Source organism: Pongo abelii, chromosome 13, assembly GCF_028885655.2.
Source record: "Pongo abelii isolate AG06213 chromosome 13, NHGRI_mPonAbe1-v2.0_pri, whole genome shotgun sequence".
Taxonomy (NCBI): Eukaryota; Metazoa; Chordata; class Mammalia; order Primates; family Hominidae; genus Pongo; species Pongo abelii.
Genome location: NC_071998.2, coordinates 17,215,506 through 17,239,247, shown reverse-complemented (window position 1 = coordinate 17,239,247; position 23,742 = coordinate 17,215,506). Strand labels below are relative to the sequence as shown.

General features: G+C 46.6%; 2 protein-coding genes across 5 annotated transcripts in view; both read left to right on the top strand.

Moving 5' to 3' along the window:
• LOC100451088 (ankyrin repeat domain-containing protein 18A-like) overlaps positions 1-4,105 on the top strand; it is a 69,335-nt gene extending 65,230 nt beyond the window's left edge. For 2 of the 3 annotated variants that reach the window (XM_054519668.2, XM_054519667.2), the window contains one exon: positions 3,969-4,105. The gene's annotated coding sequence lies outside the window, so the exon portion shown is untranslated. Of the gene's footprint in view, positions 1-3,673; positions 3,785-3,968 lie in introns of those variants that run through there. The other variant, XM_054519666.2, reaches the window with a different exon arrangement.
• LOC129047778 (spermatogenesis-associated protein 31A6) lies at positions 4,094-13,073 on the top strand. Of its 2 annotated transcripts, none has more exons than XM_054519662.1 (4): positions 4,094-4,221; positions 8,200-8,329; positions 8,904-8,964; positions 9,203-13,073. In XM_054519662.1, exons 2-4 carry the CDS (start codon positions 8,308-8,310, stop codon positions 12,918-12,920), a joined length of 3,801 nt encoding a protein of 1,266 aa, XP_054375637.1. In that variant the 5' UTR covers positions 4,094-4,221; positions 8,200-8,307; the 3' UTR covers positions 12,921-13,073. The 2 variants fall into 2 exon arrangements, with proteins under 2 accessions (XP_054375637.1, XP_054375636.1); XM_054519661.1 differs by lacking the exon at positions 4,094-4,221 and adding an exon at positions 6,779-7,079.
• The last annotated feature ends 10,669 nt before the right edge of the window (positions 13,074-23,742 follow it).

Below are 23,742 nucleotides of genomic sequence, written 5' to 3'. Positions count from 1 at the left end.
GCAAATATTAACAAATCTGAAGAGAGAAGTGACAACAATAATACAGTAACAGTAGGGGACTTCCATATCCCACTTTCAACAATGGATTGATCACTCAGACAGATAATCAATAAAGAAACAGATGACTTGAACTACACTATAGATCAAATGGACCAGACATATACAGGACATTACTTTCCAAAACAGCAAAATACACATTCTTCTTGAGCATACACAGTACATTCTCCTACACAGGTCATATATTGGGCCAGAAAACAAGTCTTGGCAAATTTAAGAAGATTGAAATCTTACCAAGTATTCTTTTTGACTACAGTGACATAAAACTGAAAATTAAAAACAGGAGAAAACTTAGAAAAGTGACAAATATGTGGAAATCAACCAACACACTCCTGAACAACCAATAGATCAAAGAAAACATCAAAAAAGAAATAAAATATCTTGAGACAAACTAAAATGAAAGCACAACATACTAAAACTTATAAGATGAAGCAAAAGCAATTCTAACAGAGAAGTTTATACAGGTAAGTGCTAAATGAAGAAAAAATATCTCAAATAAACAATAAACCTCAAATAAATAGAAAAGAAAAAAAAAGAAGCCCAAAATTACAAGAAGGAAGGAAATAACAAAGATCATAGCAGAAATAAGTGAAATAGACTGGAAAAACAATAGAAAAGATCAATGAAACGAAAAGCTGATTTTTTGAAAAGATAATGGCTGGGCGCGGTGGCTCATGCCTGTAATGCCAGCACTTTGGGAGGCCAAGGCGGGCAGATCATGAGGTCAGAGATCAAGACCATCCTGGCTAACATGGTGAAACCCCGTCTCTACTAAATATACAAAAAATTAGCGGAGCGGAGTGGCATGCTCCTGTAGTCCCAGCTACTCAGGAGGCTGAGGCAGGGGAATGGCATGAGCCCGGAAGGCAGAGCTTGCAGTGAGCGGAGATTGCGCCACTGCACTCCAGCCTGGGAGACAGAGCGAGACTCCGTCTCAAAAAAATAAAATAAAATAAAATAAAAATAATAAAAATTGACCAACCTTTTACTAGGCTAAGAAAAAAGAGAGAAGCCTCAAATAAATAAAATTAGAACAAAAAAGCAGATATTGAAATTGGTACCATAGAAATACAAAGGATAATAATAGTCTACTCTAAACAACTATGTGTCAACAAATTGTTTAACTTAGAAGAAATAGAGAAATTTCTAGAAACATACATCCACTAAGACTGAAACATGAAGAAATAGAAAATCAACACAAATAATAAGTAAAAATATTGAGTCAGTGGTCAAAAAGCTCCTGAAAAAGAAAAATCCAAGACCAGATAGCTTAGTGGAGAATTCTAGCAAATGTTTAAAGAAGAATTAATACCATTTCTTCATAAACTCTTCCAAAAGTTGAAGAGGAGGCAACACAAACATTTTTTATGAGGCCAGCATTACACTGATAAAGACAGAAAAGGACACCACAAGGATGACAGATATTTTTAAGGTGCAAATGATGTATTCTTGGATTTGAAAATACAGGATTTGTTTGTACAAAGATTTGTGTGTGGATAGGTGGATGTGTATTGGTGTGTGCATGCATACATATACAAGCTTACCTTGTTTTATTGCACTTCACTTTATTATGCTTCTCGGATATTGCATTTTTTACAGGTTGAAGGTTTCTGGCAACCCTGCATCAAGCAAGTCTACCAGCGCCACTTTTCTGGTAGCATGTGCTTATTTTGTATCTCTGTGTTACATTTTTGTAATTCTTGCAATATTTCAAATGTTTTGTTATTATTATATCTGTTATGGTGATCTGTGATCAGTGATCATTGATATTACTATTGTCATTGTTTTGGGGCATCACAAACCATGCTCCAAAAGACAATGAGCCTAATTGATACATATGTGTGTTCGAATGGTTCCATCGATCTGCCCTTCCTCCATCTCCCCAACTCCTCAGGTCTCCCTGTTTTCTGAGACACAGTAATATTGAAATTAGGCCAATTAATAACTCTACACAGGCCTCTATGTGTTCAAGTGAAAGTAAGAGTCACACATCTCTTCTTTTAAATCAAAAGTGAGAAATGATTAAGGTGAGTGAGGAAGGCATGTTAAAAGCTGAGACAGGCCAAAAGCTAGGCTTCCTGCACCTAACAGTTAGCCAAACTGTGCATGAAAAGAAAAAGTTCTTGAAGGAAATTAAAAGTATTACTCCAATGAACACATGAGTGGTATGAAAATGAAACAGACTTACCGCTGATATGGAGAAGGTTTGAGTGGTTTGGATAGAAGATCAAACCAACCACAACATTTCCTTAAGCCAAACCCTAATCGAGAGCAAGGCCCTAACTCTCCTAAATTCTCTGAAGGCTGAGAGAGGTTGGGAAGCTACAGAAAAAAAGTTTGAAGCTAGCAGAGATTGGTTCATGAGGTTTAAGGAAAGAAGTATTCTCCATAAGATAAAAGTGCAAGCAAGGAAAAGCAGCAAGTGCTGATGTAGAAGCTGCAGCAAGTGCTGATGTAGAAGCTGCAGCAAGTCATCCATAAGATCAGCTAAGATAAGCAACAAAGGTGGCTACACTAAACAAGTTTTTACTGCAGATAAAACAGCCTTATATTGGAAGAGGATGTCATCCAGGACTTTCACAGCCAGGTAGCAAAATAAATGCCTGGCTTCAAAGCTTCAAAGAACAGGATGACTCTTTTGTTAGGGGCTTAAGCTGAAGCCAAAGCTCATCTACCATTCTGAAAATTCTAGGGCCCTTAAGAACTATGCTACATCTACTCTGCCTGTGCTCTATAAATGGGACAAAGCCTGAATGACAGCACATCTGTTTACTACATGAATATTTTAAGCTCACATCTGAGAACTACTGCTTTAAAAAAAGATCTCTTTCAAAGTATTATTGTTCATTGACAATTTACCTGGTCACTCAAGAGCTCTGATGGAGAACTACAAGAAAATTAAAGCTGTTTGCATGCCTGCTAATACAACACCCATTCTGCAGCCCATGGATCAATGAGGAATTTAGACTTTCAAGGCTGATTATCTGAGAAATACATTTCATAAGGCTGTAGCCACCATGTATAGTAGTTCCTTCGATAGATCTGGGCAAAGTAAGTTGAAAACCTTCTAGAAAGTTTTCACCATTCTAGAAGCATTTGCAATTCATGGGAGGAGATTAAAATTAAGAACATTTGTGATTCATGGGAGGAGGTCAAAATATCAACATTAAAAGTAATTTGGAAGAAGTTGATTCCAATCCTCGTGGATGACTTTGAGGGTTCAAGACTTCAGTGCAAGAAGTAACTGCAGATGTGGTGGAAATAGCAAGAGAACTAAGATTAAAAAATGTGAAGAGAACTTAAGATGTGGCTGAATTGCTGAAATCTCATGACAAAATTTTAACAAATGAGAACTTGGATGAGCAAAGAAAGTGGTTTCTTGAGATGGAAACTACTCCAGGTGTAGATGCTGTGAACCTTGTTGAAATGACAACAGAGTATTTAGAAAATTGCATAAACTTAGTGGATAAAGCAGTGGCAGGGTTTGAGAGGATTGTCTCCGATTTGAAGGAAGCTCTACTGTGGGTAAAGTGCTATCAAACAGCATTGCATGCTACAGAGGAATCTTGAAAGAAATAGTCAATTGATGTAGCAAACTTCTTTGTCTTATTTTAAGAAATTGCCACAGCCACCTCACCTCCAGCAGCTTCCACCATGATGAGTCAGCAGCCACAACACTGAGGCAAGGCCACCGACCAGCAAAAAGATCATGACGTTAAAGGCTCAGGTGATCCATAGCATTTTTAAACGGTAAAATAATTTTTGACTAAGGTATGTACATTGACTTTTTTAGACATAATGGTATTGCCCACTTAATAGACTACAGTATAGTATAGACCTAAGTTTTATATGCACTGAGAAACCAACAATTCTGTGTGATTTGCTTTATTGCCATATTTGTTTTATTGCAGAACCGGCCACCAGAATCTTCCCTTCCCCTACAACGCCCTTCACCCAAGCCACCTGCATTTTCCCCTCACCCATCATACCCCGCCCCCATTGTCTGGCCTGCCCTCCACCTCCTCCAAAAGCCTTCATTGCTCCCCCACTGCTGGACTGCATTCTGACTCCGTCTCAACGTGACTCAATGGCACTTCCGTTGGGCACTGCCCTAAAGAGCTCATCTCCACAGCGGCCTGAAACCAAACCCACAGTATCTCTGAGGTATGCCTATATAGCAGTCCCATAAGTTATCATGCACTTTAAGCATTACCACGTCGAGAACTGTAAATGCTATACATTTACAGAAATACCACTTGAAGGTTTAACTATTTATAATTTTTTTTTTTTTTTTTTTTTTTGTGCTCAGACACTTCTTTATTTATTTTTTGAGATGGAGTCTTGCTCTGTCCCCCAGGCTGGAGTGCAGTGGCACGATCTCGGCTCACTGCAAGCTCCGCCTCCTGGGTTGACACCATTCTCCTGCCTCAGCCTCCCAAGCAGCTGGGACTATAGGTGCCCGCCACCATGCCCGGCTAATTTTTTGTATTTTTAGTAGAGATGGGGTTTCACCGTGTTAGCCAGGATGGTCTCGATCTCCTGACCTCGTGATCTGCCCGCCTTGGCCTCCCAAAGTGCTGAGATTACAGGCATGAGCCACCGTGCCCAGCCTCAAACACTTCTTGAATGAATGAATGAAGGTCCAGACCAGTACTCCACTTGGCATGCTCACCAGCCCATTTGCATCCGAATCACCTGACATGCTTGTTTAAAACGCAGGTTCTTTTTTTTTTTTTTTTAGTATTTGTTATTATTATTATTATTATTATACTTTAGGTTCTATGGTACATGTGCGCAATGTGCAGGTAAGTTACATAAGTATACATGTACCATGCTGGTTAGAATTACACATTTTGAATATTAATTGTTTTAATGGGGGGGAGGGGCCAAGATGGTTGAGTAGAAACAGCTCTACTCTGCAGCCCCCACTGAGACAAACATAAACAGCAAGTGAATTCTGCATTTCTAACTGAGGCATCCAGATTCCCTCATTGGGACTGACTAGGCAGTTGGTGTGACCCATGGAGAGCAAGGAAAAGCAGAGCTGGGTGACAGTTCACCCAAGAGCTGCACAGGGCAAAGGGACCTCCCTCCTCCAGCCAAGGGAGGCAGTGAGGGATTGTGCTACCCGCCCGGGGAACTATGCTTTTCCCACAGATTTTTGCAAATCCCAGATCAGGTAATCCCCTTGTGAGTCCACACCACCAGGGCCTTGGGTCCCAAGCACAAAGCTGTGCAGACCCATAGCAGGGGCTCCAGCTGGCACCCACTTGGGCAGGTACTGAGCTGTAGAAGTTTCTGCATACTCTGGCGGCTCGCAGAAATCCAGTGAAGCAGGAGATCCATCAACTCCCATGAGAAGGGGGCTGAAGCCAGGGAGCCAAGCAGACCCACTCCCACAGAACCCCACAAGCTAAGACCCACTGGCATGGAATCCCCACTGGCCAGCACAGCACCTGGAGTCTGCCTAAGAAGACCAAGTTCCTGGGGGGAAGGGTGACCGCCATTACCGCGGGTCTAGTCGCTGGTTTTCCCTGGGCAGTGACTAGACCCGCAGACTGGGTGGTTTGCACTGGGCAGAATTCCCCACAGTGCAGTACAGAGGCTGTGGCAGATATACCATTATTGTATATCCAAAGGAATATAAATCATTCTATTACAAAGATACATGCACATGTTTGTTTATTGCAGCACTGTTCCCAATAGCAAAGACATGGAATCAACCCAAATGTCCACCAATGATAGACTGGATAAAGAAAATGTGGTACATATACACCATGGAATACTATGCAGCCATAAAAAGGAATGAGATCAAGTCCTTTGCAGGGACATGGATGAAGCTGGAAGGCATTATCCTCAGCAAACTAACACAGGAACAGAAAACCAAATACCACATGTTCTCACTAACAAGTGGGAGCTGAACAATGAGAACATATGGACACAGGGAGGGGAACAACACACCCTGGCACCTGTCAGGGGAGGGCCGGTGGTAGGGAGAGCATCAGGAAAAATAGCTAATGCGTGCTGGGTTTAGTACCTAAGTGATGGGTTGATAGGTGCAGCAAACCACCATGGTACACATTTGCCTATGTAAGAAAACTGCATGTCCTGCACATGTATCCCGAAACTTAAAATAAATACATATGTACATAAATAAAATTTTAAAAGATAAAAAAAGTCTTAATTGTATATGGGTAGGTCCCTTTGATTGAAAGTGAGATAGAAATAATTTTTTAAAACTTACTATTCAAAATTTGCAAAACTAAATAAGAGTAAAAGAAATTTACATTTTGTCCCTGGATTGATACAAGACAAAAACATTGTGTGGGAAAGCTGGAGTTGAGGATGAATGAGATTCTGAGAATAAAAATCCCTGGTACATAGCCAAAATTTCAGAACTTCAGATTTTCAAGGGCTATAAAATAGGTAACCTCAAGCCACCGTCTCCAAAAGATAAAAGGAACCAGGTAATATCTATGTTCCAGGAAGAAAGAATAGAAAATTGGCTACCACTGACAAAACTTAGTGGGAAGGAGGGATCTGGAAGGTGGGATGGTGGAGGGATCCCCAGCTTGGGGGGTGGGGAGGGGCTGTGCTTCAGTCTACCCCTCCCCCTGCCCCCTCCCTCCTCCTCCCCTCCCCCTCCTGCTGGGCCTCCGGCTCCCTCTGTGCCTCCCCCTCCCTCTGCCCCTCCCCTCCCACTGCCTCTCCCCAACAAGGGAGCCCTTTGTGATGTCAAGGCCCCAGCTCTGTGACGCAGGCCTGGGCCCCAGTCCCTAGTCTCCACCCAGATGCCCAGAGCTCAGTTGCTTGAAAGCAACGCGCCTATTCACATGGAGAATCTTCCCTTTCCTTTAAGATTACTTAGCGCCTCATCGCTAAACGCCCCCAGCTCCACACCATGGGTGCTGGATATCTTCCTCACCTTGGTGTTTGCCCTGGGGTTCTTCTTCCTGTTACTCCCCTACTTCTCTTACGTCCGTTGTGACGACCCACCCTCACCATCGCCTGGGAAGAGAAAGGTAAGGAGCCCTCAGGCCGGACCCACAGAGCTTGACTCTCTCCTTTCTTTTTATTATTGGTTCCACTTTTCCAAATCCAGTGGAGAGCCTTCTATGATGGGAAGTCTCAGAAGAGACCAGAACATCATCCTTCCAGGGAGAGGCAGGGCAGCCAGGGGTTGGTAGGGGTAGATAGTGTACTGGGATTTCCATCCCAAGCTCTCAGTCCATCTGTCGGGGAGCACAGGAGGCATCAAGGCAAAATCAAACCAGTGGACTCAGCACCAGTACCAGTCATGAGCTGAGTAGGGAGGTCTCTGTCCGAGACCAGGCCCTGAGCCATGGCTCATCAGCCCCTTTCTGGGGCAGGTGGCTCAGGGCCCATCCTCCTCTGTGTGGGGTGATCTGGGGCCTGTGCTGGGCCCCCAAGGGCCTCCCACCAGGGCCTGGTGTCTCCTCTGGTCTCCTGGGAAGCAGAATCCTACCTGACAGCTCAGCAGTGCCTGCGGGCCTGAGCCTGGGTGTTCCTGGAGCGGAGGAACAGGGACTGAAGGCGTCCGTGGTGGACCTCATATTGAAAATCCCTCTCTCTCTCTCTCTCTCTCTCTCTGTGTGTGTGTGTGTGTGTGTGTGTGTGTTATTTTTACTTCATTTATTTTATTTTATTTTATTTTTTGAGATGGAGTCTCGCTCTGTGGCGCAGGTTGGAGTGAAATGGAGCGATATCGGCTCATTGCAACCTCTGCTTCCTGAATTCAAGCGATTCTCCTGTCTTAGCGTCCTGAATAGCTGGGGATTACAGGCGCCCACCACCATGCCCGCCTAATTTTTGTATTTTTAGTAGAGACGGGGTTTCACCATGGCCAGGCTGGTCTCAAACTCCTGACCTCAGGTATCAACCACCTTGACCTCCCAAAGTGCTTGGATTATAGGTGTGAGCCACCGCGCCCGGCCCCCTCTTGCTGTTTTTCTAAGAAGAAAAGCAGTTTATCATCCATTTAAACATGAGTGGGAGGAAGCACACAGAGCTCCCTGAGCAAGACAGAGAGAGCTATGCGGTTCCTGAGTGCAGCGTGCTGCGGCTGGGCTGGGGCGGAGAGGGAGAGCCGGTCCTAGCTTCTCGCCCTTTCTTGTCTCCCAGTGTCATCTTGTCTTTCCACGTCATCTTGTCTCTCCGCGTCATCTTGTCTCCCCACGTCATCGTGTCTCCTATTGTCCAGTAGGGCGGAGGGGGAGGCCCAGAGGCAGGATGAAAAACCACAGTCTGAGAGGTAAGGCTCTGCCAGAGCACACTAGAGTGAATTTGATCTCATCTGTCCCAGAGGGAACTGACTCTGAAGAAGTCAGTTGAAGAAGCCTGAGGTGGGGGTTCCTAGGAAGGAAATCAGAACCCCGGGTCCTTCTCAGATTCCATGCCGGAATGAAGCCATGGTGGGCCAGGGACTGGGCGTTACCCAGCAGGGGGCAGTGTGTGTGTCCTGGGGAGACCAATGCCTGCCTGGATGCGGAGGGGGGTGAGGGGGCCTCCCGCTCCCTGGGAGTAGCTGTTCAACTCTGCTAAGGCTGATTCCTCTTTGAGACCACCCCAGTCCTTTCTCCCCACAGGGCAGTTGTGAGGACTGTGGGGGTGGGAGGGGGGGCTCCGTGTGTGGAAGCCCTTTGTGAATGAAAAAGCCCTGTCCTCCATGCCTTGCTATTACTGTCGGGGCCATGTGGCTTTGGACACAGATGGGTGGGTTCCAGGGTCTAGTTCCCCATGGTCTTCCCTAAAGAAACAGCCACTCAGCCTCCTGTGAGATCCCAGGCCCCTCCCTCACTGCCCTAACCCAGTCTCTTGATTTCCAGCTTGTAGAGAGTGCCCGAGAGGCCTGGAAGAGACTTGTGACCTGCTTTCACAACTGCAGAGGTGAGGCACTTCCCCTTCCCTGCATCCTTCCTACCAGGGCTGGGATGCCACCCCAGGGCCATAGGCAGCCTGGAGCTGACCTGGGATGGGGAGACCAGGGGGACAGAGGATGGAAGGGGTAACAGGAGAATTGGGCAGTCAGGGTGTGGGGTGGTGGAGGGGCTGTGGCCCGAGCGCCCACTCTGCCCTCCGGCCCCACCTGCTCCTGGCTGCAGCTCGTGCTTCCTGTCTCCTGCAGCCTCCTGGGGCCACACCTTCACAAAGGTGACTTTGGTCAGCTCTCCGGTCCAGACCCCCCAGGTGAGGTGGGCAAAAGAGCACCTGATGGAGCCTCCCGGTCCTCTCATGAGCCTATGGAAGATGCTGCTCCCATTCTCTCCCCGTTAGCTTCCCCGGATCCTCGAGCCAAGCATCCTCAGGATCTGGCCTCCACCCCATCACCAGGCCCAATGACCACCTCAGTCTCCTCCCTAAGTGCCTCCCAGCCACCAGAACCTTCGCTTCCCCTAGAACGCCCCTCACCCGAGCCACCTGCACTTTTCCCTCACCCACCACACACCCCTGATCCTTTGGCCTGCTCTCCGCCTCCTCCAAAAGGCTTCACTGCTCCTCCCCTGCGGGACTCCACACTCATAACTCCATCTCACTGTGACTCAGTGGCACTTCCACCGGGCACCGTCCCTCAAAGCTTGTCTACACATGAGGATTTGGCGGCTTCTGTCCCAGCCATCTCAGGCCTTGGCAGCTCAAACAGTCATGTTTCTGCCTCCTCCTGGTGGCAGGAGACTACCAGAACCTGGTGCGCCCTCAACTCGTCAGTCCAGCAAGATCATCTTTCCCGCCACCCACCAGAGACCTGTCAGATGGAAGCTGGTAACCCATTTTTGCTCAGCTCTGATGGCCAGAATGTCGTGGGGATACAAGTCACAGAAACAGCCAAGGTCAACATTTGGGAAGAAAAAGAAAATGATGGATCATTTACAAACCAAATGACCCCAGAAAAGCACTTAAATTCTTTGGGGAATTTGGTTAAATCATTGGATGCTGAGCAGGACACCACAACCCCAAAACCCTTCTGGAACATGGGAGAGAACTCGAAACAGCTGCCCGGACCTCAGAAGCTCTCAGATCCTAGGCTCTTGCAGGAAAGTTTTCAGAAGAATTATAGCCAGCTTTTCTGGGGCCTCCCCTCTCTGCACAGCGAGTCCCTGGTGGCTAATGCCTGGGTAACTGACATGTCTTATACTTTACAGTCTCCTCCTTTCTTGTTCAATGAAATGTCCAATGTCTGCCCAATTCAAAGGCAGACTACAATGTCCCCACTGCTTTTCCAGGCCCAGCCCCTGTCCCATCTGGGGCCCAAGTCCCAACCCTTTATTTCATCCACACCCCAATTCCAGCCCACACCTGTGGCTCAGGCCGATGGTCAGGCCCATCTTCCATCCTCTTTCCCAGTCCTATCTCCTGCTTTTCCATCCCCGATTAGGAACATTGGAATAGCTTGCCCTGCATTGCAGAATAAAGTGCAAGCTCTCTCCCTACCTGAAACTCAGCACCCTGAATGGCCTTTGTTGAGGAAACAACTAGAAGATAGGTTGGCTTTACCCTCTAGGGTCCAAAAATCTCAGGACGTCTTTAGTGTCTCCACTCCTAACCTTCCCCAGGAAAGCTTGAAATCCATTCTGCCTGAGAACTTTCCAATCAGTCCTGAACTCCGAAGACAACTGGAGCAACACATAAAAAAGTGGATCATCCAACATGAGGGCAACCTGGGAGGGATCCAAGAGTCTCTGCATCTGATGCACCTTCGAGACGAATCACCAGGGACAAGTCAGGCCAAGGGCAAACCCAGGCCCTGGCAGTCCTCCAGGTCCACAGGTGAAAGCAGCAAGGAGGCACAGAAGGTGAAGTTCCAGCTAGAGAGGGACCTGTGCCCACATCTGGGGCAAGTTCTGGGTGAGACCCCACAAAATCTATCCAGGGGCATGGAAAGCTTCCCAGGGAAGGTTCTGGGGGTGACTTCTGAGGAGTCAGAAAGGAACTTGAGGAAGCCCTTGAGGAGTGACTTGGGAAGTGACTTATTAAGATGCACAGAGAAGACTCATATAGAAAACATCCTGAAAGCCCACATGGGCAGGAAGTTGGGCCAGACCAACGAGGGCTTGATCCCCGTAAGTGTGCGTCGATCCTGGCTTGCTGTCGACCAGGCTTTTCCCATTTCCGACACCCACGTGAAAACCAGCAATCTAGCGGCCCTGAAAAGTGGGAAAGCCTGTGTGAACACGGCCAAGGTGCTTTCCTTCCTCGAGCCGTGTACTCAGCAGGTGCTGGGAGCCCATATTGTGAAGTTTTGGGCCAAACACAGGTGGGGTCTACCCCTCAGGGTCCTCAAGCCCATTCACTGCTTTAAACTGGAAAAGGTTTCATCATTGTCCCTTACACAGCTTGCCGGTCCCTCCTCAGCCACCTGTGAATCTGGGGCTGGCTCAGAAGTTGAGGTGGCCACATTCCTTAGAAAGCCACCAATGGCAAGTCTGAGAAAGCAGGTGCTGACTGAAGCATCTGTTCACATGCCAGAGAGTCTTCTGGCCTTCTCACCTGCGTGTAAGCAGTTCCAGAGGGCCCCGCGAGGAATCCCATCTTGGAATGATCAGGGGCCCTTGAAGGCTCCTCCAGCTGGACAGGAGGGCAGGAGGCCATCTAAGCCCCTCACATACAGCTTCACAGGCAGCACACAGCAGAGCAGGAGCTTAGGAGCCCAATCTTCAAAGGCTGGAGAGACAAGGGAGGCAGTGCCACAATGCAGAGTCCCCTTGGAAACCTGTATGCTGGCAAACCTCCAAGGCACAAGTGAGGATGTGCATGGTTTCGAGGCTCCAGGGACCAGCAAAAGCTCTCTACTCCCTGGAGTGTCTGTCTCCCAAGATCCAAGAAAGCTGTGTCTTATGGAGGAGGTTGTTAGTGAATTTGAGCCTGGAAAGGCCACAAAGTCAAAGACCCAGCCTCAAGTTTGTGCCGCTGTTGCGCTTCTTCCAGATGGGCAAGCATCTGTTGTGCCCCATGCTTCAGAGAATTTGGCTTCTCAAGTGCCCCAGGCCCATCTCCAGAGCATGCCCACCGGGAACATGCAGGCTTCCCAGGAGCTACGTGACCTCATGGCAGCCAGAAGGAGCAACCTGGGGCACAAGGAGCCCAGGAAGCAAAACTGTCAAGGCTCATGCAAGATCCAAAGGCCAATGTTTCCCCCTACTCACAAGAGTGAGAACTCTAGGAAGCCCAACTTAGAAAAACATGAAGAAAGGCTTGAAGGATTGAGGACTCCTCAACTTACCCCAGTCAGGAAAACAGAAGACACCCATCAGGATGAAGGCGTCCAGCTGCTGCCATCAAAAAGCCACTTTGGAGAAAACATCAAGCAATTTTTTCAGTGGATTTTTTCAAAGAAAACAAGCAAGCCAGCACCAGTCACTGCTGAGAGCCAAAAAACAATAAAAAACAGATCATGTGTGTACAGCAGCAGTGCTGAAGCTCAGGGTCTCATGACAGCAGTTGGACAAATGCTGGAGGAGAAAATGTCACTTTGCCATGCACGCCATGCCTCGAAGGTAAATCAGCACAAACAGGAGTTTCAAGCCCCAGTCTGTGGGTTTCCCTGCAACCACAGGCGCCTCTTCTACTCAGAACACGGCAGAATACTGAGCTATGCAGCCAGCAGTCAACAAGCCACTCTCAAGAGCCAGGGTTGTCCAAACAGAGGCAGGCAAATCAGAGATCAACAGCTCCTGAAAAGTGTCCGGTGCAACAATGAGCAATGGGGCCTGCGACATCCCCAACTCTTGCACCCCAAGAAAGCTGTATCCCCAGTCAGTCCCCCTAAGCACTGGCCGAAGACATCCGGTGCCTCTAGCCACCATCACCACTGTCCAAGGCACTGTCTTCTTTGGGAAGGTATCTGATTTGGTCAGTCACAAATTCTTTTTTAGCCTTCCCTGGAGTAAAACAAGTCCCCAAGAAAAAATTCACTCTATGTAGAGAAAAAATATTTTCTCTCATGTTAGTACATGCAGAACATTTAATATTCCACAATATATATGGTTTTTTATTCATAAGAGGGTGATGGCTTTTATTTGTGCCGTGCTTCGTGTGGGCTTGGTTTCCAGAAGCGACAGGACATGGAGGGATGTTGACAGTGGTGCTGTAAGCTCACCTTCTTCCTGGGTTCCTTCACTGAACCTTACGTTTCCATAATATCGTCTTTACACAAACAAAAAGAAATTCTATAAACAAGATGAGAAAAACCTATGAAGGTCCCACTCTGAAATAAGGTTCAATCCATCTTTCCACTACTTACTCTACCTCAAACTTCGTGCAGCTGTAGGGAGAAGGTTTGCAGAGATGTCACAGGACTGCACATCTCCATGCAGGCTCCAGGAAGTGCCACAGCCCAGTAGCTTCATGTGTCTCAAAATAGTGGAAGTTTGGGTGCGAAAGTGCTGGGCCCTGAGTTCAGAAGTGGGAGAAGTCTTGACCCTGGGTATTCTGGTGGAGAATAGATAATGTCTGCCCCTGGGAAGCCCCTTCTCTCCCTGACAAAGGCTGGGATGGAGATGGGCCCTCTTAGCTCAGCCAACATGCAAAGCACAGAGTCCCCATCCCACTGCCTCTCCCTTTCTCGCACTCTGGAGTGGCGGTGGGGACAGAACTTCCAGCTCTGTGCATGTGTAGGTGGGGGCTGGGGGGTCAGGGGGGCGGCCTTCATGGAGGCTGCTGAGGGCCGTGAACTCCCCTGCCCCAGATGAGTGAATGACCCTGCTCCTGGGTCACCAGCCTTTGTCTATCTCACCTACATGTCTCTCAGCTTCAGAGAAGTAGTTCTGGGTGAATGGAGTAGGGTATGCCTGTGTGTGCAGAGGCTTCTGATGGTGGGACTTTGTAGAGCTATAGGGGATGCAGACAGAGAACTGAAAAGGAGGCAAAGTGGTGTGTGTGAGGGAGCCATAAGTGGTGCCATGACCCAGGAGACTCTGACATTCCAACCCCTTAGACAGGCCTAGAGGGGCCTAGTGTCTCATCCTGGCCCCACCCCAGGGTCTGTCTCTGCTCCAGCTCCCAGATCACAGACCCCTAGAAAAACCACATTTACCCCCAACACAGAGGGCCATATTGGTGAGAAGGCAAAGTGAATAAGGAAGATGAATTTCTTAACATCTTTGATAAGCTTGCACATCATAATCTATTGAACTTTTTTTTTTTTTTTTTTTTTTGAGACAGAGTTTCACTCTTTTGCCCGGGCTGGAGTGAAGTGGTGTGATCTCGGCTCACTGCAAACTCCGGCTCCCGGGTTCAAGCCATTCTTCTGCCTCAGCCTCCCGAGTGGGAATAGGCACCCACCACCATGCCCGACTAATTTTTATATTTTTAGTAGAGACGGGGTTTTGCTATGTTGGCCAGGCTGGTCTCGAACTCCTGGCCTCAGGTGATCTACCGGCCTCAGCCTCCCAAAGAGCTAGGATTACAGCCATGAGCCATGGCGCCTGGCCTACCTATTGAATTTTTTAAAGGATGTGTTGACAATAGGTGGAAAAGCAAGGACTAGAGAACCCCAGGCATGAGTCTGAGTCTGGTGACCTTTAATATACACGTAGCCTCAGGACTGCTCCCTGGGGAGAGGTGGTGACTTACAAGGGCCCAGCAGCTGAGCTGGGGTCACAGAGCAAATCTCCCCTGGCTCCTGACATCCTTGCTTGCCCCAGAGACCAGCAGGGGAAGAGGCAGGCAGGCAGGATTTGAACAAACAAGGGAGCTGGAAGTGACCTGTCCAGAAAGGGCAGGGTATGGGTAGGGCATACCTGCTGTCCCTGCTGTCCCTGCTGTCTCCCTCTGCTTTCAGCACAGCTTTCCTCCTCTCTGGGCCCTGTCCATATGGGAAAGAAGGAGGTCTCCACAAATCAGGGACAGGAGGAGCCAGGTCTCCAGAGGGAGTTTTCTCTGCCTTGTGCCACATACAGGCGTGCAAGATGCCCAGTTCCGGGGCCCTCATTTCAATGGTGGAGAGGCTAGTGCCAGGCAGTGCCACTGATCTAGATGACAATGGAAATGGCCCTGCCCCCAATATGTGGGACTGGCCGGCACCAGGGGTGTAGGGGGCAGTGGACACAGTCCCCAGCCTGTGGCTTCTCCTGGGGCCAGGTCATGTCTGGGGCCCGGATAACTGAAGCAGCCTCCAAGGTGGGCCCAGCGGTGACAGCGGAGCCAGGATCAGCAGGAGGAGCTGGGACCTGGAGCAGAGAGCAGCCCCGGTCCCCTGAGACCCTGACCACTGAGGATGGGCCATGCCTGGCTGCTGCTGGGTTCCCTCAGGAAACCAAGAGGCGAGTTCTGGGATGTGGAGGAGCTGGACGTGGAGCCCACGGCTCGGGCCAGGAGAAGCGCCACAGGCAACGCTGAGAGACCAGCAAGAACACAGGAAGCCACAAGCCCTTAGCCCTTCTGCAGCTCAGTCTCCCATGACATGCAGCGAGGCCAGCAATGGAGAGACCCACAGAGACCTCCCACAGGAACCTCACAGGGACATCTCATACAGAGTGAGCACACTGGAACCTCTCACTGCCACAGAGAGAGACACACTGCAGCCTCCACAGAGACCCCACGGAGCTCTCAGAGACCTCATGGTGCCCCACAGAGACCTAGCACAGAGATTCCCAGAGTCCTCACACAGAGAACCCCACAGAGGCCACGCTGAGAGACTTCACTCAGTCCCACAGAGACCTCCCGCAAATGTCAGAGAACTTCCATGGTTCTCACAGAGAGATCTCACACAGAGACCCCACAAAGACCTCAGAGACTTCACACAGAGTCATAAAACAGGGACCTCATGCAGAGACTCATGCAGCTCACTGCAACCTCCGGCCTCCAGCCCCAGAAATGGCACACGGCACCCCCCACTGCCTCACAGAGACCTCTCTCAGAGTCCTCCTCACACAGAGACCTTGCCTGGAGATCTCCCACTCTCCACAGAGACCTTGTATAGATTCCTCACACACAGGCCTCAGGTTGCTCCACACTCATTGCCCGGAAACCTCTCACATAGAATTCCCTCAAACATTCCACACAGAGATTTTGTAGGGCTCTCACAGGGTCCTCACACAGGGTCCTCACACAGGGACTTCATATAGTCCCATGGTCCCTCACACAGAGACCTAGCACGGAGATTTCACACAGGGACTTCCCACACAGACCCCACAGAGACCTCTGGAAGATACCTTCCACACAGACCTTCTGCAAAGTCCTCATACAGAGGCCTCACAAGAGGCAATAGAGCCCTCTTGCTGCCCCATGGAGTCCTCCCACAGAAACCTCATGTGGCCTCACAGGCCTCGGACAGAAACTGACTCGGATTTCTCAGAGACTTTCCACACAGAACTCACGCAGAAACCTCACACTGAGGCTCCACAGAGACCTCACTTAGAGTTCTCACTGGGAGCCTGGCACTGAGGCCTCCCATGTAGCGCTCACACAGCATCCTCGCCGTAGGTGAGATGCCCCTCACAGATACTCCTCAGAGATCTGGCCCAGAGGCTTCACAGAGACCTCACATCCATCCATTCTTTAGAGACCTGAGCAGCCACCTGTTGACACGTCCTTCTCAGTGGATATAAAACCACTTAGCACAGTAGCAGCACAGCCGGGATATCAGTTGCACTCCCCAGGAACCCTGGGACACCCAGATACTGTCAGCATTGCAGTGAAGGTGGTTTCCTGCTTGGGGACATCTTCACACTTTTTTTTTTTTTTTTTTTTGGTAATATCGCTGCCTCTGAAAAGAATTATGGATTCCACAGGCAGACCTGCAAAATTATTTCTTCCACAGGTTTCCATTAGCTTGAATTCTGACCCGCAATTTAGAAAATTCATTTTTTTTAAATTATTTTTTGAGATGGAGTCTTGCTCTGTTGCCCAGGCTGGAGTCCAGTGGGATAATCTTGGCTCACTGCAATCTCCGCCTCCCGAATTCAAGAGATTCTCCTGCCTCAGCCTCCTGAGTAGCTGGGATTATAGGCGTGCACTACCATGCCCGGCTAATTTTTGTATTTTTAGTAGAGACAGGGTTTCACCATGTTGGCCAGCTGGACTCGAACTCCTGACCTCAGGTGATCCACCCGCCTCGGCCTCCCAAAATGCTGACATTATAGGCATGAGCCACTGTGCCCAACCAAAAATTTTTAAATGAGGAAAATATTACCAACTTTCAATGAAAGAAAATATCTTATTTGTTCGGTTTGTTATTATCCAGCCAAATTATATCAATGTCATATATTTTTTAAAGTATAGGGGAGACAAGACTTGAATTTGAGATGCCTGACTTCTGTACTTTGAAAATATGATAAAAACCTCTAGAAAATGAATGCCAGAAATGAAACAAACCAGCAAAGAGGCATCTGGACTCACACTGGTCTCCCAGGGGACTGTGCAACTAGCATATAATTTCACACAGAACAGCTTGGATCACGTTTGCAGAGTTCATTTTATTTTTAGCAAGCTAATAATCATGCAAAGATTTTTCACAAATAGGTCAAATCTCTAGCAATATTCTTATTGTATCACTTGGAAAAATTATACTTCTTAATATTATTTTATTCCTTAAAATGCAGTAATGCCCTCAAATAGTAGTATGACACATGTTTCTAAGACATGACATAGTCCTAATGTTCCACAAACATAGCTTAAGCAGATGGGCAATTTAAAAGGATTTTTTTTTTAATAGTTCTATGAAACGTGCATTCTCTAAGATAGGCAGTAGGGATCCATTTTGTATTCATTAGAGGGCTAAAAAAGGAATGTTTTGAAATCTTACAAAACAAATTAAGCTATGCTTGAGATATACACATAGCCTAATAAAATATATTGAGGAAGGGACACGTTAACATTTGAGTGGAAGAAGGTATACATTTAATCAGCATTTGTATAATAAAAATGAATTATGAATGGCCTGACTAATTATATACGCAGCACTTTCCAAAGGGTGCACTCTGGTAAGACTACTTACTTCTCATTGCTCATAAGCAAACTGTTGTCCTTGCCTTGGTAAAATCTATTTTAAAAATAGCCATTAAAGCATATCACTAGATTATCCAACGGGATGACGGGGTTACAGTCTTTTCTCTAAGAGAGGCATAGCCGACACCAAGGCTCTTTTAGCCTACTTGTTTCAACAAGAAATCCTCTTTCTGTATTCATCATAGTTAAAAAATTTTAACTTAATTTTTCTACTTCCTTATAATGTCACTGCATCGTAAAATAATAGAATCGACATGGATCATCAGATTATACACATACATATATATACAGGTTTTTTTTTTTTGTTTTTTTTTTTTTTTTTGAGGCAGAGTCTTGCTCTGTCACCCAGGCTGGAGTGCAGTGGCGTGATCTTGGCTCACTGCAAGCTCAGCCTCCTGGGTTCACGCCGTTCTCCTGCCTCAGCCTCCTGAATAGCTTGGCCTATAGTTTTTTTCAATAGCACAACTTAAGTAAGTAAGTTTAGTTATCAGAACAAAATAAAGTCAATTAGAAAAAAAAATTCATACAGAAAAATATACTTTTCAAATTGACTATTTTAACAGAGTTAAAATAAGTGATTATATTTCAGTCATTTGATTTAAATTTGCTCAGAGTGGCCAGAAAGTCTAGAAACATAGAAAATGTCCATACTAATAGTTGATTGCTATGACATGTTGAATGTGCTGTTCCTCAATAGTAATTCATAGTTCAGTAATCTATGCAAAATTGCAATGAACAGTGTGCATTAAAGCAACATTGCCATCAATCACTGTATATTCATCTGCCATACATTGCCTCAGATGATTTGTGTGTCTAATTTCACAGAATAAATTTAAGCCTTTACCCCAGAAGAAATAATCAACGGGGCTCAATCTATTAAAAAGATATTGACAATATTTCCAAGCTCTATTAACATCTATATTTTATGTTTAATTAGATTCACCTAGTTCAAAGCTTGTAAATATTTTTACCATTTATATGTGCCCAGATGAAATGGATATCAATAATTAGATAATAGAGAAAACAACAAACACAGATCTTCTTTGTTGTTAAAATGTTTTACGTCAGAGCATTTTGCTAGAAATAAAGTGATTTTTAATCTCCAGGCAAAAGACTGTCTAAATGACATTCAGAATGTATTACAAATTTAGATTTAGAATAGATTTATGTTTGAAACAGGCCTTATACTGCTTTCAATAAATCAGGCACTACAGAACAGAATGTGGGGAGGGTGACAATGATGTGATGACTTCTTAACACTGAGCAAAGAAGCAAAAAACAAGTTGTCTTTCTACAATGTTGATCCCTAAGAGTGATTTCCCTTTATAGACTGCAATATAATTGCCAGTTGCATTATTATTATTTTACAAAGAACTCCCACAGAAAAAACTTTCTGGAGGCTTTTCCCTATATACACACCTACGTTTTCTGCCATGCTCACACCGTTGGCAAAGTATGGCGCATCCAACCACAGACCATCAGAGGGCTTGAAAATTGCCTCCTCCATATACCTTCTGAGGTCGGTCAGGTTTATAACCATTCCTGTAACACAATTCATCCTTATAACTGGGCCCATGGCCTTGTGGCTTTTCTCCTTTTCCAAGCAGGTGCTTGTCTTCTTGGTTGCTCAGAGGTTTGCTGTGGCACCTGCCCTCACCTGCGGCCGGGCTGGCCTCCACCATGTTGCAACCAGAAGAGCCCACTTCCCTGGGGACAGGGCTTCCGTGCTCTCCACAGCCACGTCACGCTGCCGCTGTGCAAATGATGCCAACTGTAAATCCCAGAAAGCTGCAAAATAATGCTCTGCCAGGCACAGTTGGTGAGGATTTAGAGACTGCTAACGTCTTTCCTAAGAAACGTGGGTGACATCGGCCAGGCACGGTGGCTCACGCCTGTAATCTCAGCACCTTGGGAGGCCGAGGCGGGCGGATCACGAGATCAGGGGATCAAGACCATCCTGGCTAGCACGGTGAAACCCTGTCTCTACTAAAAATACAAAAAAAATTAGCTGGACATGGTGGGGGCGCCTGTAGTCCCAGTTACTCGGGAGGCTGAGGCAGGAGAATGACGTGATCTCAGGAGGCGGAGCTTGCGGTAAGCCAAGATGGTGCCACAGCCTAGGAGACAGAGCAAGACTCTGTCTCAAGAAAGAAAGAAAGAAACGTGGGTGACATCACTCTGGTTCTAATCATTTTTGTGCTTCAGCTGCCCCTACTGGATCAGTGCTTCTAGTGAAATGCAATCAGTTTTAGGAGGGCCTCACCCTCCTTCACTGCAATGATGTTTGCAGTTCTTTCTTTCTCCTCTATGCCGAACATCCAGAATTACCACCCCCGTTCCCCATGGTTCACAATCTCAACCGTGTTTCTCCAGTGACCACTTCAATTCACACAGCCATCCCTCAGTTCAAATATTGCCTTTGAACATCATGAGCAAGACCACGGCTCTTTGTATTTCTGCCGCAGTTTCACACCAGTTACAGATTATATACATACTTCACGTCAATAAGTTTATTTTGTAGAGTGTGGTTTCTGGAGTCAGATAAACTCTCCACCTACTAGGTCTGTTACTTGGGCAAGTCATTTCTTGCCTAGATTTACCAATTTGTTAGAGTTATATTACTTTACTCCAAAAGATTTTATTCTGTGAATTACATAGCTTTTCTTATTTTTTAAAAATTGTAAATCTAGGGATTTAGGCTTGGTTGTCTTTTTAAATATCAGTACTTATCTAAACAAGTATTTGAAAATTTTTCTTTTTTCTTTACATGTATTAGAAATCTGGCCGGGCACAGTGGCTCACGCCTGTAATCCCAGCACTTTGGGAGGCCAAGGTGGGCGGATCACCTGAGGTCAGGAGTTTGAGACCAGCCTGGCCAACATGGCAAAACCCCGTCTCTACTAAAAATACAAAAAAATTAGCCGGGCATGATGGCAGGCACCTGTGATCCCAGCAACTTGGGAGGCTGAGGCAGGAGAATCACTTGAACTCAGGAGGCAGAGGTTGCAGTGAGCTGAGATTGTGCCACTGCACTCCCGCCTGGGCAACAGAGTGAGACCGCATCTCAAAAAAAAAAAAAAAGAAAGAAAGAAATCTGTTAACAGCCTTGCTATGAAGACATTTTTGTCTGTTTCTTTTACTTTGTGTACTTATTTAATATTAAAACTTCTATTATTGCTCAGCAAAGAGGAGAATTGTTTCCTTGAAGGAAAAAAAACATCCTTAAGAACTTACTAGTTTAAAGCTGAGCATCTTAGATTTGAAGGTTGCCTTACCTTTTTAAAGATTTTTTTTATGAGTTGGTAGAAAGTCCTAAAATCTTAGGAACAGAAACAATTGAGAATTACAAGTCAAATCACTGAAACGGAGCCATCTGACAGTTTACGTGTTCTGCTATGCCAGTAGTGAGTGGGAATAGTTTCTATGTGGGAATATAATCAGGGTCCTGATTACCCCAAAAGGGGCTCTTTCTTGCTTGGTGTGAAGCCAATACACGAAACCGAGAGTGAGTATCAAACAGTGCAGGCTTTTTTCAATAGCCATGGAATTGCAGAAGTGGGGGCATAGCCTGCAAATCAACTTCTCAGAGCCTGAGAACTGAGGATTCTTAATGAAGGGGCTGGGTATTCGAGGAAAGGGAGGAATATTCATAGCTTTTCTTGGGAAGGGAGGTAGGTTTTTTTGGAATCAAAGAGCCACCTATTTTCTGCCGTCTTTGGTCTCTTCTGGCCATTGTCATGGTGATTGTCAACTGTCAAGGTGTCAGTGGGAGTGTTGTTTAGCATGGAAATTGAATTATAATGAAGCTAGAGGTTTTTCAGAGGTCAAGCTGCCATTGCGGATTTTGCCAGCTTCAGCCAGTTTAGTCCTAAGAAGGAACTTCTGACCCCAGACATCCTGCTTTCTAAAACTAAGCAGAGTTAAAGCTGAATGGGAATTTGGCTCTGTCACATAGGCATCGGTTGGGCAACAAAAGCAGGGTAGGGCTCCAGCTAAGCCACGTAGGCACTACCATGGGCAACAGAAAGGTTGGTTTCCGGGCACTTCAGAGAAATCAAGGACAGTTACCCCCAGAACTCACAGTAGCCAACTGGGCTGCTCACAGGAGATGCCTTAACTCAAAGGTGATCAGACTCCACGGGAGACCCAGAGAAGATGTGGAGAGAGCTCAGAGGCTGTCCCAGAGAAGACGTGGAAAGAGCTCAGAGGTTGTCCCGGAGAAGACGTGGAGAGCTCAGAGGATGTCCCAAACAAGAGAGAGCTCAGAGGCTGTCCCAGAGAAGACATGAAGTGAGTTCAGAGGCTGTCCCAGAGAAGATGTGGAAAGAGCTCAGAGACTGTCTCGGAGAAGACATGGAAACAGCTCAGAGGCTGTCTACAAGAAGACGTGCAGAGAGTTCAGAGGCTGTCCCAGAGAAGATGTGGAGAGAGCTCAGAGGCTGTCCCGGAGAAGTCATGGAAAGCTCAGAGGATGTCCCAAACAAGAGAGAGCTCAGAGGCTGTCCCAGAGAAGATGTGGAGAGAGTTCAGAGGCTGTCGTTACTGCTGCACTTGGCTGTTTTTCTTTGGATAATTATTGCAATCAATTTTAGTGATTCAGGTGTTAAATCACAGTCAAGCACCTATTTACCTAGTGGTGAGTTCCTTTATGTTGTGAGTTCAATGTCATTTGTGGGGACAGTGGTCCAGGGAGGTGTTGGGAGGATGAAGCTTTTTCTGAGTGACTTTGCAACCATTAAAAGTCATCTAATAAAGATGCTAGAGAAGCAAATATCCTACTAACATCCTAGTCAGAAAAATGTCCAACACCACATTTATTTAGGGGCAAAATGATGTATTCAGAAGAATTTTTCACAAAAAAACAGTGATGGGAGAAAATTACACATCTGGGCCCAGCAAGTAAGACTTTCCCTTCACAATTGTGCTGTGGGATCCCAGGCCTCGGGGGCTACTGCCGTCACAGTCCCCAGGCTGTGGGCCCCTTTGTCAGCTGCTCTTCTGAAGGCAGGTCTCCTGTCCATGCCTTCCCTTTTGCTGTCCAGATGGAGATTGGAGACGCAGCATCACATACAGCTGACAGGTGTTAACCTCATTAGCTAACTCTGTTTCACAGGACACAATTTATACACTCCATGGAAATGCTTCTCACTGCCTTTTTTTTACCACTTCAAGATAGAAGTAGGTAATAGTGCTAAAGTCATCTCACTAGAATAACAAACTCCATGGTTTGTTGTCCCTAAAATATTTGTATTCGTTTACTAGGGCTGCCATAACAAAATACCACAGACTGAGTGGCTTAAGTAACATAAATTTATTTTCTCACAGTTTTGGAGGCTGGAAGTCCAAGATCAAGAAATCAGCACATTTGGTCTCTTCTGAGGCCTCTTTCCTTCCCTTGCCAATGGCCACCTTCTTACTGTGTCCTCACGTGATTGTCGCGTGGTCTGTGTGTGGTGTCTGTCCACCTCTCCTTGTCTTACAAGGAAATCAGTCTTACTGATTAGGGCCCACCCATACAACCTAATTTTACCTCAATCACCTCTTTATAGGTCCTCTTTCCAAATACAGCCCCATTCTAAGGTACTAGAGGTGAGGACTTCAACATGAATTTGAGGCAACACAGTTCTGTCCATGACAATTGTCCACCTTAGTTTTATGGTGAACCGAGGCTGTGAAAAAGACTTGACTTGGGGCCGGGCACGGTGGCTCACGCCTGTAATC

Coding starts and splice junctions, on each gene's coding strand:
- LOC129047778 (XM_054519661.1), top strand. CDS start 6,849: ATGCCCAGAGCTCAGTTGCTTGAAAGCAACGCGCCTATTCACATGGAG. Junction 7,080..8,199: donor CATCGCCTGGGAAGAGAAAG/GTAAGGAGCCCT, acceptor CTTGTCTCCCAG/TGTCATCTTGTCTTTCCACG. Junction 8,330..8,903: donor GAAAAACCACAGTCTGAGAG/GTAAGGCTCTGC, acceptor CTTGATTTCCAG/CTTGTAGAGAGTGCCCGAGA.